Source organism: Oncorhynchus gorbuscha, unplaced genomic scaffold, assembly GCF_021184085.1.
Source record: "Oncorhynchus gorbuscha isolate QuinsamMale2020 ecotype Even-year unplaced genomic scaffold, OgorEven_v1.0 Un_scaffold_2868, whole genome shotgun sequence".
NCBI lineage: Eukaryota > Metazoa > Chordata > Actinopteri > Salmoniformes > Salmonidae > Oncorhynchus > Oncorhynchus gorbuscha.
The window spans coordinates 31,519-46,364 of NW_025747263.1; the positions used below are offsets into that span (position 1 = coordinate 31,519).

Genomic DNA, 14,846 nt, shown 5'->3' on the forward strand with positions numbered 1-14,846 from the left:
GAGAGGGTGGAGGGAGAGGAAAGGAGACATGAGAGAGGGTGGAGGGAGAGGAAAGGAAACAGGAGAGAGGGTGGAGGGAGAGGAAAGGAAACAGGAGAGAGGGTGGAGGGAGAGGAAAGGAGACATGAGAGAGGGGGAGGGAGAGGAAATGAGACATGAGAGAGGGGGAGGGAGAGGAAAGGAGACAGGAGAGAGGGGGGAGGGAGAGGAAAGGAAACAGGAGAGAGGGGGAGGGAGAGGAAAGGAGACATGAGAGAGGGTGGAGGGAGAGGAAAGGAGGAGACAGGAGAGAGGGGGCGAGGGAGAGGAAAGGAGGAGACAGGAGAGAGGGGGGAGGGAGAGGAAAGGAAACATGAGAGAGGGTGGAGGGAGAGGAAAGGAGGAGACAGGAGAGAGGGGGGAGGGAGAGGAAATGAAACATGAGAGAGGGTGGAGGGAGAGGAAAGGAGGAGACAGGAGAGAGGGTGGAGGGAGAGGAAATGAAACAGGAGAGAGGGTGGAGGGAGAGGAAAGGAGACATGAGAGAGGGTGGAGGGAGAGGAAAGGAGACATGAGAGAGGGTGGAGGGAGAGGAAAGGAAACAGGAGAAAGGGTGGAGGGAGAGGAAATGAGACATGAGAGAGGGGGGAGGGAGAGGAAAGGAGACATGAGAGAGGGTGGAGGGAGAGGAAAGGAGACAGGAGAGAGGGGGAGGGAGAGGAAAGGAAACAGGAGAGAGGGGGAGGGAGAGGAAAGGAGACATGAGAGAGGGTGGAGGGAGAGGAAAGGAGGAGACAGGAGAGAGGGTGGAGGGAGAGGAAAGGAGGAGAGAGGGGGGAGGAGAGGAAAGGAGACATGAGAGAGGGTGGAGGGAGAGGAAAGGAGACATGAGAGAGGGTGGAGGGAGAGGAAAGGAGACATGAGAGAGGGTGGGAGGGAGAGGAAAGGAAACAGGAGAGAGGGTGGAGGGAGAGGAAAGGAGAAACAGGAGAGAGGGTGGAGGGAGAGGAGAAGGAAAAGGAGACATGAGAGAGGGTGGAGGGAGGGAGAGGAAAGGAGACATGAAAGGAAACAGGATAGCACAGACATGAGAGAGGGTGGAGGGAGAGGAAAGGAGACAGGATAGCACAGACATGAGAGAGGGTGGAGGGAGAGGAAAGGAGACAGGATAGCACAGACATGAGAGAGGGTGGAGGGAGAGGAAAGGAGACAGGATAGCACAGACATGAGAGAGGGTGGAGGGAGAGGAAAGGAAACATGAGAGAGGGGGGAGGGAGAGTAAAGGAGACATGGGAGAGGGTGGAGGGAGAGGAAAGGAAACAGGAGAGAGGGTGGAGGGAGAGGAAAGGAAACAGGAGAGAGGGTGGAGGGAGAGGAAAGGAAACAGGAGAGAGGGGGGAGGGAGAGGAAAGGAGACAGGAGAGAGGGTGGAGGGAGAGGAAAGGAGACAGGAGAGAGGGTGGAGGGAGAGGAAAGGAAACATGAGAGAGGGGGAGGGAGAGGAAAGGAGGAGACATGAGAGAGGGGGAGGGAGAGGAAAGGAGGAGACAGGAGAGAGGGGGAGGGAGAGGAAAGGAGGAGACAGGAGAGAGGGGGAGGGAGAGGAAAGGAGGAGACAGGAGAGAGGGTGGAGGGAGAGGAAAGGAGACAGGAGAGAGGGGGGAGGGAGAGGAAAGGAGACATGAGAGAGGGTGGAGGGAGAGGAAAGGAGGAGACAGGAGAGAGGGTGGAGGGAGAGGAAAGGAGGAGACAGGAGAGAGGGTGGAGGGAGAGGAAAGGAGGAGACAGGAGAGGGGATGGAGGGAGAGGAAAGGAGGAGACAGGAGAGAGGGGGGGGAGAGGAAAGGAGACAGGAGAGAGGGGGAGGGAGAGGAAAGGAGGAGACAGGAGAGAGGGTGGAGGGAGAGGAAAGGAGGAGACAGGAGAGAGGGGGAGGGAGAGGAAAGGAGACATGAGAGAGGGGGAGGGAGAGGAAAGGAGACAGGAGAGAGGGGGGAGGGAGAGGAAAGGAGACATGAGAGAGGGGGGAGGGAGAGGAAAGGAGGAGACAGGAGAGAGGGGGAGGGAGAGGAAAGGAAACATGAGAGGGAGAAAGGGGTAGAAGGGAGAGAGAGAGATGGATGGATAGAGATAATGAAACAGACATATATACATAATGAGAGTGAGAGAGAAAGCCACCTAAGAGCAGCTCCAGGCCTCCAGGACCAGAGATTCTGACTCAAACTTCCCCTGAAGGCAGCTGACAGTGTTTTATTTATGTTTCTTTTATTTCACCTTTATTTATATATATAATTTAACCAGGTATTTATATATATAACCCTTTATTTAACCAGGTATTTATATATATATAACCCTTTATTTAACCAGGTATTTATATATATAATTTAACCAGGTATTTATAAATATAATTTAACCAGGTATTTATAAATATTATTTAACCAGGTATTTATAAATATAATTTAACCAGGTATTTATAAATATTATTTAACCAGGTAATTATAAATATAATTTAACCAGGTATTTATAAATATTATTTAACCAGGTATTTATAAATATAACCCTGTATTTAACCAGGTATTTATATATATAACCCTTTATTTAACCAGGTATTTATAAATATAATTTAACCAGGTATTTATAAATATAATTTAACCAGGTATTTATAAATATAATTTAACTAGGTAGTTATAAATATAATTTAACCAGGTATTTATACATATAATTTAACCAGGTATTTATAAATATAATTTAACCAGGTATTTATAAATATAATTTAACCAGGTATTTATAAATATAACCCTGTATTTAACCAGGTATTTATATATATAACCCTTTATTTAACCAGGTATTTATAAATATAATTTAACCAGGTATTTATCAATATAATTTAACCAGGTATTTATAAATATAATTTAACCAGGTATTTATATATATAAATATAACCCTTTATTTAACCAGGTATTTATAAATATAACCCTGTATTTAACCAGGTATTTATATATATAACCCTTTATTTAACCAGGTATTTATAAATATAACCCTTTATTTAACCAGGTATTTATAAATATAATTTAACCAGGTATTAATATATATAACCCTTTATTTAACCAGGTATTTATAAATATAATTTAACCAGGTATTAATATATATAACCCTTTATTTAACCAGATATTTATAAATATAATTTAACCAGGTATTTATAAATATAACCCTTTATTTAACCAGGTATTTATATATAACCCTTTATTTAACCAGGTATTTATATATATAACCCTTTATTTAACCAGGTATTTATAAATATAACCCTTTATTTAACCAGGTATTTATATATATAACCCTGTATTTAACCAGGTATTTATAAATATAACCCTTTATTTAACCAGGTATTTATATATAACCCTTTATTTAACCAGGTATTTATATATAGAACCCTTTATTTAACCAGGTATTTATATATAACCCTTTATTTAACCAGTTATTTATATATATAACCCTTTATTTAACCAGGTATTTATAAATATAACCCTAACCCTTTATTTAACCAGGTATATATATTATATAACCCTTTATTTAACCAGGTATTTATTTATATATATATATATATAACCCTTTATTTAACCAGGTATTTATAAATATAACCCTTTATTTAACCAGGTGGCCAGTTGAGAACAAGTTCTCATTTACAACTGTGACCTGGCCAAGATAAAGCAAAGCAGTGTGACACAGACAACAACACAGAGTTACACATAAACAAACATACAATAGAAAAATCTGTATACAGTGAGTGCAAATGTAGTAAGATTAGGGAGGTAAGGCAATAAATAGGTCGTAGTGGAGAAATAATTACAATTTAGCAATTAAACTAAATTTCCTTTAATTAGGAAGAGGTTTGTTCCTTTTTATTTAACTCGGCAAGTCAGTTAAGAACAAATTCTTATTTTCAATGACAGCCTAGGAACAGTGGGTTAACTGCCTTGTTTAGGAGCAGAACGACAGATTTGTACCTTGTCAGCTCGGGGATTTGAACTTGCAACCTTGTAGGTTACTAGTCCAACGCTCTAACCACTAGGCTACCTGCTGGTTACTAGTCCAATGCTCTAACCACTAGGATACTCTGCCACCACTTTAATAAGGAAGAGATAGGTTCCTTTAATTAGGAAGAGACAGGTTCCTTTAATTAGGAAGAGATAGGTCCCTTTAATTAGGAAGAGATAGGTTCCTTTAATTAGGAAGAGATAGGTTCCTTTAATTAGGAAGAGATAGGTTCCTTTAAATAGGAAGAGATAGGTTCCTTTAATTAGGAAGATATAGGTTCCTTTAATTAGGAAGAGATAGGTTCCTTTAATTAGGAAGAGATAGGTTCCTTTAATTAGGAAGAGATAGGTTCCTTTAATTAGGAAGAGATAGGTTCCTTTAAATAGGAAGAGATAGGTTCCTTTAATTAGGAAGAGATAGGTTCCTTTAATTAGGAAGAGATAGGTCCCTTCACCTACAGTCCAATACCTCTTTCACACCACAGGCAGTTGAGATGTAGCAGGGTGTTGCGTTCCCTCTTTCTAGAGGCGTGTGTAACATGTACCTACAGCTGCTAGCCCTCCAAAGCTAGGAGGGTTGTTGGTTGGTTGTTTTGTCATAGTAGCCTAGTGGTTAGAGTGTTGGACTAGTAACTAGTAACTAGTAAGGTTGCAAGTTCAAATCCCCAAGCTGACAAGGTACAAATCTGTTGTTCTGCTCCTGAACAAGGCACTTAACCCACTGTTCCTGGCTGTCATTAAAATAAAAATGTGTTCTTAACTGACTTTCCTAGTTAACTTCTTCGATATAGGGGGTGCTCTTTTAATTTTTGGATAAAAAAGTTCCCGTTTTAAACAAGATATTTTGTCACGAAAAGATACTCGACTATGCATATAATTGACAGCTTTGGAAAGAAAACACTCTGACGTTTCCAAATCTGCAAAGATATTATCTATGAGTGCCCCAGAACTGATGCTACAGGCGAAACCAAGATGAAATTTCAAACAGGAAATGCCCCAGATTTTGAATGCGCTTTGTTCCAATGTCTCCTTATATGGCTGTGAATGCACAAGAAATGAGCCTACACTTTCTGTCGTTTCCCCAAGGTGTCTGCAGCATTGTGACGTATTTGTTGGCATATCATTGGAAGATTGACCATAAGAGACTACATTTACCAGGTGCTCCGGTTGGTGTCCTCCGTTGCAATTATTGCGTAATCTCCAGCTGTGTGCATTTTTCCATTTGGTTCAGAGGAGAAACCAAACTGCCAGGAATGACTTATCATCGAATAGATATGTGAAAAACACCTTGAGGAATGATTCTAAACAATGTTTGCCATGTTTCTGTCAATATTATGGAGTTAATTTTGAAAAAGGTTTGGCATTGTAATGACTGAATTTTCGTTTTTTTTCTTAGCCAAACGTGATGAACAAAACGGAGCGATTTCTCCTACACAAATAATATTTTTGGAAAAACTGAACATTTGCTATCTAACTGAGAGTCTTCTCATTGAAACATCTGAAGTTCTTCAAAGGTAAATTATTTTATTTGAATGCTTTTCTTGTTTTTGTGAAAATGTTGCCAGCTGAATGCTAGTCTTAATGCTATGCTAGCTATCAATACTCTTACACAAATGCTTGTGTAGCTATGGTTGAAAAGCATATTTTGAAAATCTGAGATGACAGTGTTGTTAACAAAAGGCTAAGCTTGTGAGCCAATATATTTATTTCATTTCATTTGCGATTTTCATGAATAGTTAAAGTTGCGTTATGGTAATGAGCTTGAGGCTATAATTACGCTCCCGGATACGGGATTGCTCGACGCAACAGGTTAAATAAAGATAAATCATCTATAAACTCTTTGCTAAAAGGTGCAATCAAGAACCTAAATGTGTTCTTCGGTTGTCCTCATAGAATAAACTTTTGAAGAACCTTTTTTGGTTCCAAAACGAAACCTGTCCTCAGAAATGGAACCCAAAAAAAGAACTAGAAAGGGTTCTGGGGTTCTGTCTGTGTGTGTGTGTGTGTGTGTGTGTATGTGTGTGTGTGTGTATGTGTGTGTGTGTGTGTGTGTGTGTGTGTGTGTGTGTGTGTGTGTGTGTGTGTGTGTGTGTGTGTGTGTGTGTGTGTGTGTGTGTGTGTGTGTGTAACTTACGTCTTCTTCCCACAGATAGAGCCTTTATACCAGGTCCTACATGTGCTGAAGTACTTCCTCTTCTTGGTCCCCATCACCTGCTGCATGGCACACACATTGGGTCTGGGGGAGATGGAGAGGTGGGAGGAGAGAGGGCAAGGGAGGGGGAGCGGAGAGGGAGGAGGGGGGGGGTCCGGAAGGAGGCAAAGGAGAGAAATGGTGAAGGGAGTAGGGAGTAGGGCAAGAGGTATGAGGAGGGAGGAGGGGAAGAGGTGGGTGGAGGGGAAGAGGTGGGAGGAGGGAGGAGGGGAACAGGTGGGAGGAGGGGAAGAGGTGGGAGGAGGGGAACAGGTGGGAGGAGGGAGGAGGGGAAGAGGTGGGAGGAGGGAGTAGGGGAAGAGGTGGGAGGAGGGAGGAGGGGAAGAGGGGGAGGAGGTGGAAGGAGGGAGTAGGAGAAGAGGTGGGAGGAGGGGAACAGGTGGGAGGAGGGAGCGGTGGAAAAGGTTTGAGGAGGGGAAGAGGTGGGAGGAGGGAGGAGGGGAAGAGGTGGGAGGAGGGAGTAGGGGAAGAGGTGGGAGGAGGGAGGAGGGGAAGAGGGGGGAGGAGGTGGAAGGAGGGAGTAGGAGAAGAGGTGGGAGGAGGGGAACAGGTGGGAGGAGGGAGCGGTGGAAAAGGTTTGAGGAGGGGAAGAGGTGGGAGGAGGGAGGAGGGGAAGAGGTGGGAGGAGGGAGTAGGGGAAGAGGTGGGAGGAGGGAGGAGGGGAAGAGGGGGGAGGAGGTGGAAGGAGGGAGTAGGAGAAGAGGTGGGAGGAGGTGGAAGGAGGGAGTAGGGTGAATATATTCATTAGCATTCATTGCAAACATTTTCCTCCCCATTTACACGTCATTCAACAACGAATGACAATGGGGAACCGTATTTAATTTTCCTGCATGGCTCTAAATCAATGTTTCATTCGATGCCTCTGACCTCTTTATGAAACAGTTTGGGGTTCATGGAATTATACTCTGTTTAATATGCACCACAATATAAAATAATGATTTCAAATTATGCACATAACTTTGTTAAATCATCTGTAGACACATATCCCTGCCAAGAGCTTCAACATGACTACTAACCATCTGTTTCTTAGTAGAATGTATGGAGTATAGAAACTTATATTATTAGTATTTATAAAGTAAACTCTTAGTATATATAAAGTAAACTCTTAGTATATATAAAGTATATTCTTAGTATATATAAAATATATTCTTAGTATATATAAAGTATATTCTTAGTATATATAAAGTAAACTCTTAGTATATATAAAGTATATTCTTAGTATATATAAAGTATATTCTTAGTATATATAAAGTATATTCTTAGTATATATAAAGTATACTCTTAGTATAGATAATGTATACACTTAGTATATATAAAGTATATTCTTTGTATATATAAAGTATGCTCTTAGTATATATAAAGTATACTCTTAGTATAAATAAAGTACATGAATAGTATATATAAAGTATACGAATAGTATATATAAAGTATATTTTTCGTATATATAAAGTGTACTCTTAGTATATATAAAGTATACTCTTAGTATATATAAAGTATACTCATAGTATTTATAAAGTATGTTCTTAGTATTTATAAAGTATACTCTTAGTATATATAAAGTATATTTTCTTGTAAAAAGTATTGGAGTTAAACCTCTGCTTCAGATTGTTTTAAAAAGTTCAAATCCTTTGAAGTGCAGCGTTTCAGAACGATTCAAATTGACAGCCGATGTTCCGTCTTTATAGTGGGCACTGCGTTCACGGTAAACGCTGTGTACGTCGGCTCAATCGGAAATCACCTTTTCCGTTAAAGATTGCGCACTCTGTGACGCTTCAGCGATGAAGAGCGGGGCGGCAGGGTAGCCTAGTGGTTAGAGCTGTTGGACTAGTAACCGGAAGGTTGCGAGATCAAATCCCAGAGCTGACAAGGTACAAATCTGTCTTTCTACCCCTGAAAAGGCAGTTAACCCACTGTTCCTAGGCTGTCATTGAAAATAAGAATTTGGTCTTAACTGACTTGACTTGCCTGGTTAAAAAAATTGGTTTTTAAAAAGTGCAGCTTTCATCTCTACATTGTTTTCAATAATTACAGAGGCTGTATGAATTAATGTAGCTAGGTGCTACAGTATATAAATGATGAGACCCTTACAGAGGCTGTATGAATTAATGTAGCTAGGTGCTACAGTATATAAATGATGAGACCCTTACAGAGGCTGTATGAATTAATGTAGCTAGGTGCTACAGTATATAAATGATGAGACCCTTACAGAGGCTGTATGAATTAATGTAGCTAGGTGCTACAGTATATAAATGATGAGACCCTTTCCGTTCCGTTAGGTTAAGTAACACAACATAATGTCACTGACCATCCCGTTCAGTTATGGGACAGACTATGACGTGTACCACAACAGGTGATCTGCTGTATTACTCTGTTATTCCAATGCAACACTTCCCCAATTAATCAATTATCTAGATCACCTTAATCCTTTCTTTCTTTCTCTCTGTCTGTGTCCCTCTATGTCCTCATAGCACTGTCTCACTCTTAATCTTTCCTTCTCTCTCTCTCTCTCTCTCTCTCTCTCTCTCTCTCTCTCTCTCTCTCTCTCTCTCTCTCTCTCTCTCTCTCTCTCTCTCTCTCTCTCTCTCTCTCTCCATCTCTCTCTTCCCCTGTCTCTCCATCTCTCCCTTTCCCCTATCTCTCTCCAGCTCTCCCTTTCCCCTGTCTCTCTCTCCATCTCTCAATGTCCCCTCTCTTTCTCTTCATCTCTCCCTGTCCCCTATTGCTCTCTCTCTCTCTCTCTCTCTCTCTCTCTCTCTCTCTCTCTCTCTCTCTCTCTCTCTCTCTCTCTCTCTCTCTCTCTCTCTCTCTCTCTCTCTCTCTCTCTCTCTCTCTCTCTCTCTCTCTCTCTCTCTCTCTCCGTCTCTCTCTGTCCCCTGTCTCTCCATCTCTCCCTTTCCCCTCTCTCTCGATCTCGCCCTGTCCCCTATCACTCTCTCTCTCTCTCCTCATCTCTCCCTGTCCCCTATCGCTCTCTCGCTCTCTCTATCTCTTTCTCTCCATGTCCTCTATCGCTCTCTTTCTCTCCATCTCTCCCTGTCCCCTATCGCTCTCTCTCTCTCTCTCTCCAGCTCTCCCTGTCCCCTACCGCTCTCTCTCCCCATCTCTCCCTGTCCCCTTTCGCTCTCTCTCTCTCTCCCTCCATCTCTCCCTGTCCCCTATCGCTCTCTCTCTCCATCTCTCCCTGTCCCCTATCGCTCTCTCTCTCTCTCCATCCCTCCCTATCCCCTATCGCTCTCGCTCTCTCTCCTTCTCTCCCTGTCCTCTATCGCTATCTCTCTCCCCATCTCTCCCTGTCCCCTTTCGCTCTCTCTCTCTCTCTCTCTCTCGCTCTCTCTCTCCATCTCTCCCTGTCCCCTATCGCTCTCTCTCTCTCTCTCTCTCCTCTCTCTCTCTCTCTCTCTCTCTCTCTCTCTCTCTCTCTCTCTCTCTCTCTCTCTCTCTCTCCCTGTCCCCTCTCTCTCTCTCTCTCTCATCTCTCCATCTCCTCCTCTCGCCCTCTCTCTCTCTCTCTCTCTCTCTCTCTCTCTCTCTCTCTCTCTCTCTCTCTCTCTCTCTCTTTCTCTCTCTCTCTCCATCTCTCCCTGTCCCCTATCGCTCTCTCTCTCCATCTCTCCATCTCTCCCTGTCCCCTATCGCTCTCTCTCTCTCTCCTCATCTCTCCCTGTCCCCTATCGCTCTCTCGCTCTCTCTCTCTCTCTCTCTTTCTCTCCATGTCCTCTATCGCTCTCTCTCTCTCTCATCAGCTCTCCCTGTCCCCTACCGCTCTCTCTCCCCATCTCTCCCTGTCCCCTTTCGCTCTCTCTCTCTCCTCCATCTCTCCCTGTCCCCTATCGCTCTCTCTCTCCATCTCTCCCTGTCCCCTATCGCTCTCTCTCTCTCTCCATCCCTCCCTGTCCCCTATCGCTCTCGCTCTCTCTCCTTCTCTCCCTGTCCTCTATCGCTCTCTCTCTCCCCATCTCTCCCTGTCCCCTTTCGCTCTCTCTCTCTCTCTCTCCATCTCTCCCTGTCCCCTATCGCTCTCTCTCTCTCTCTCTCTCTCTCTCTCTCTCTCTCTCTCTCTCTCTCTCTCTCTCTCTCTCTCTCTCTCTCTCTCTCTCTCTCCCCTCTCCTCTCTCTCTCTCTCTCTCTCTCCATCTGTCCCTCATCTCTCTCTCTTTCTCTCTCTCTCTCTCTCTCTCTCTCTCTCTCTCTCCATCTCTCCCTGTCCCCTATCCTCTTTCTTTCTGTCCCACTGCCCTCATCTCTTCTATCCCCATACCCCCCTGTTCCATCTCTCTCCATCTCTCTGTGTCTCCCACCCTGTCCCCATCATGGTCCTTACCCCTGGAGTCTGGCCCGGATACGACTGTGTGTCACAATCTTGTCGTAGGCTGAAGAATCCACTCTATCCACAGAGCTGAGCGTACAGAGCGCGAACACAGCCACAAACACTAGCTTCATCCTCAGGTCGTCTGTCTGTTTCTCTCCAGAGTTGGTCACACACACTCACTCCACTCCGAAATGCACAGGAGAAAGAGGAGCGCTCACAGGAGTGGGAGGTTTTTTACTCTTTACACCACCCCCCTCCTTATTTAACTCTCTCAATCTCAACTCTCTCTCTCTCTCTCTCTCTCTCTCTCTCTCTCTCTCTCTCTCTCTCTCTCTCTCTCTCTCTCTCTCTCTCTCTCTCTCTCTCTCTCTCTCTCTCTCTCAATCTCAACTCTCTCTTTCTCTCTGTCTCTGTCTGTCTTTCTCTCTGTCTCTCTCTGTCTCTCTCTCTCTCTCTCTCTCTCTCTCTCTCTCTCTCTCTCTCTCTCTCTCTCTCTCTCTCTCTCTCTCTCTCTCTCTCTCTCTCTCTCTCTCTCTCTCTCTCTCTCTCTCTCTTTCTCTACCTCTACCTCTCCCTCTACTCACCCTTCCCACCCCCTACTTTTGACCAGAGCTCAATGAGATGCCATTTGGGACTCCCGCCTACTGTACATATCTGAGAGGCGTACGTAATGACTACGACGGTAAAGACCGATGATTCTTTCTGTTCATAGCTGTCTCAGCCTGTCTTCCCAGTGTCTCCAAGCCTTTCACTAACAGTATAGTTACTGTACCAGAAGTCAAGTTGTCTGTTTCAGATGGATCTTTCATTTCTATTTTGGCAGTGAGACCAAGATGTATTTTTTAAAGGAGTCTTGCATGACAAGACCAGCAGCAAAATTACAAAATAAAAGTTAGAGACAAAATACACTGTATTTTTCTTTCTGTATCTGACCATATAGACCAGAAGAGAAGCTGAAGTGGTCTTCAAGACGTGTGAGATATTAACACCATGACTCTGACAGTCTGACAGTCTCCTACCTACCATCTATTACCTGCCTTTCCCTCAATCCACCTCCCCTCTTTTCTAACCCTCTCTGCTCCCTTTTCCTTCCTCTGACATTCTCTCTTTCCACCTCCCCCTCCCTTTCTTCCGCTCTCTCAGGACAGACTGCAGTGAACACAGAGTGACAAGACATCCATCTTTGTCTCTCTAAGTCAGGGGTTTTCAAACCTCACCTCAGGGACCTCTAACCATTCCAACTTCTCCTCTGGGACCTCCAGCCGTTCCAACCCTCTCCTCGGGGACCCCCAACTTCTCCTCAGGGACCCCCAACCTCTCCTCAGGACCCCCAACATCTCCCATGGGACCTCCAGCCATTCCAAACCTCTCCTCTGGGACCTCCAGCCATTCCAACCTCTCCTCAGGGACCCCCAATCTCTCCTCAGGGACCTCCAACTTCTCCTCTGGGACCTCCAGCCATGCCAAACCTCTCCTCTGGGACCTCCAGCCATTCCAAACCTCTCTTCTGGGACCTCCAACCTCTCCTCAGGGACCCCCAACATCTCCTCAGGAACCCCCAACATCTCCTCATGGACCCCCAACTTCTCCTCAGGGACCCCCAACATCTCCTCAGGGACCCCAACATCTCCTCAGGGACCCCCAACTTCTCCTCAGGGACCCCCAACATCTCCTCAGGGACCCCCAACTTCTCCTCAGGGACCCCCAACTTCTCCTCAGGGACCTCCAGCCATTCCAACCTCTCCTCAGGGATCTTGATCTATTCTAGAGCTAATACATCTGATTCATCTGGTGCTGCTAGTTCAGGACTACAACAACAGCTAGTTCAGGACTACAACAACAACAACTACAGCTAGTTCAGGACTACAACAACAACAACTACAGCTAGTTCAGGACTACAACAACAACAACTACTACAGCTAGTTCAGGACTACAACAACAACAACTACAGCTAGTTCAGGACTACAACAACAACAACTACAGCTAGTTCAGGACTACAACAACAACAACTACAGCTAGTTCAGGACTACAACAACAACAACTGGTACAGCTAGTTCAGGACTACAACAACAACAACTACAGCTAGTTCAGGACTACAACAACAACTGGTGAAATGTCTGGTGGTCCCTGAGGAGAGGTGTGAGAACCACCGCTATACTTGACAGTCATGGAACAACACAGCCTGTTGTGGCAGGCCCCAGTAGCCTACAGGTAGATGAGTCGGGGGACAGAAACATGTCTTTTTACAGTCGGGCTGCGTCCACACCTGAGTACCTGTTCTGAGGGTAGTCAAATCATTTGGCCACAGTCAAAGATGTGCAGACGCAGGCGTGCACACACACGGCCTGCACACACACAGCCTGCACACACACGCCTGCACACACACGGCCTGCACAAACACGGCCTGCACACACAGGCGTGTGCACACACGGCCTGCGGCAACTCAAACGCTTTGTCTAACTTAACAGTCAGTTAGTCACACCCTCACAGTATTTTTGTATTTCGCCCCAACTCCAAACTCCAACCCCTCAGACAAGCCTTCTAGCTTTCTTCTCCTGTATCCCCAATTCTCTCCCTCTCCCCCTCCCCCCCTCTCCTCCACTCTCCTCCTCCCCCCTCCCTCCTCTCCTCCACTCTCCCCCTTTCCCCCTCTCCTCCACTCTCCCACCTGGCTCCAGAGATCATACTCTCTCTTTCCCTGTGCTTCCCTTTCTCCTGCATCTCTCCTTCTTCTCTCTAAACTCTCTCTTCATGTTCTCCTGCATCTCTTCTTCTTCTCTCCTTGTCCTCTCTGTCTAAACTCTCTCTTCCCTTTCTCCTGCATCTCTCCTTCTTCTCTCTAAACTCTCTCTTCCCTTTCTCCTGCATCTCTCCTTCTTCTCTCCTTGTCCTCTCTCTCTAAACTCTCTCTTCCCTTTCTCCTGCATCTCTCCTTCTCTCTAAACTCCCTCTTCATGTTCTCCTGCATCTCTCCTTCTTCTCTCTAAACTCTCTCTTCCCTTTCTCCTGCATCTCTCCTTCTTCTCTCCTTGTCCTCTCTCTCTAAACTCTCTCTTCCCTTTCTCCTGCATCTCTCCTTCTCTCTAAACTCCCTCTTCATGTTCTCCTGCATCTCTCCTTCTTCTCTCTAAACTCTCTCTTCCCTTTCTCCTGCATCTCTCCTTCTTCTCTCCTTGTCCTCTCTCTCTAAACTCTCTCTTCCCTTTCTCCTCCATCTGTCTTCTGTATATTTCTTGTCCTCCTTTTCCTTCCTTTCTCCATCAGGCCACATCCAGATGGAAACACTCCAGCCAGAGGATCTGTCTCTCTCTTTCTCCCTTTCTCTCTGTCTGCCTCTGTCTTTGTTTCTCTCTTTCTCTCTGTCTGCCCCTGTCTTTCTTTCTCCTTCTCTCTGTCTGCCCCTGTCTTTCTTTCTCCCTTTCTCTCTGTCTGCCCCTGTCTTTGTTTCTCTCTTTCTCTCTGTCTGCCCCTGTCTTTCTTTCTCTCTTTCTCTCTGTCTGCCCCTGTCTTTCTTTCTCTCTTTCTCTCTGTCTGCCTCTGTCTTTAATTTTTTTCTCAAACCATTTCTATAGGGAAGGGAGGAAGAAAGCAAAGGATAGAAAGTGAAAAGTAACCAGGAACTCCCTCTAGTGGTGGAGTCATACCAGTACATGGAGTTAGGGTCTTCCATTATGCTGAATACAGTGAGGAGTTCTCCCTCTAGTGGTAGAGTCATTCAGTTGGAGTTAGGGTCTGCTGAATACAGTGAGGAGTTCTCCCTCTAGTGGTAGAGTCATGTCAGTACATGGAGTTAGGGTCTTCCATCATGCTGAATACAGTGAGGAGTTCTCCCTCTAGTGGTAGAGTCATGTCAGTACATGGAGTTAGGGTCTTCCATCATGCTGAATAGGGTCTTCCATCATCAGTACATGGAGTTAGTGGTAGAGTCATGTCAGTACATGGAGTTAGGGTCTTCCATCATGCTGAATACAGTGAGGAGTCTCCCTCTAGTGGTAGAGTCATGTCAGTACATGGAGTTAGGGTCTTCCATCATGCTGAATACAGTGAGGAGTTCTCCCTCTAGTGGTAGAGTCATGTCAGTACAAGGAGTTAGGGTCTTCCATTATGCTGAATACAGTGAGGAGTTCTCCCTCTAGTGGTAGAGTCATGTCAGTACAAGGAGTTAGGGTCTTCCATTATGCTGAATACAGTGAGGAGTTCTCCCTCTAGTGGTAGAGTCATGTCAGTACATGGAGTTAGTCTTCCATTATGCTGACATGGAGTTCTCCCTCTAGTGGTGGAGTCATGCCAGTACATTTAGGGTCTTCCATTA

At 45.1% G+C, this 14,846-nt stretch overlaps 1 protein-coding gene across 1 annotated transcript in view; it reads right to left on the reverse strand.

Annotated features, from left to right (window-relative positions):
* Window positions 1-10,808, reverse strand: part of LOC124026975 (periostin-like) — a gene marked incomplete at its 3' end in the record, with an annotated part of 34,872 nt that extends 24,064 nt beyond the window's left edge. The window contains exons 1-2 of the mRNA XM_046339561.1: window positions 10,547-10,808; window positions 6,148-6,249 (exon numbers count right to left, since the gene is read on the reverse strand). Of these exons, the coding sequence (XP_046195517.1) occupies window positions 6,148-6,249; window positions 10,547-10,665 (221 nt within the window). The remainder of the gene's footprint in view (window positions 1-6,147; window positions 6,250-10,546) is intronic.
* Window positions 10,809-14,846: the final 4,038 nt, after the last annotated feature.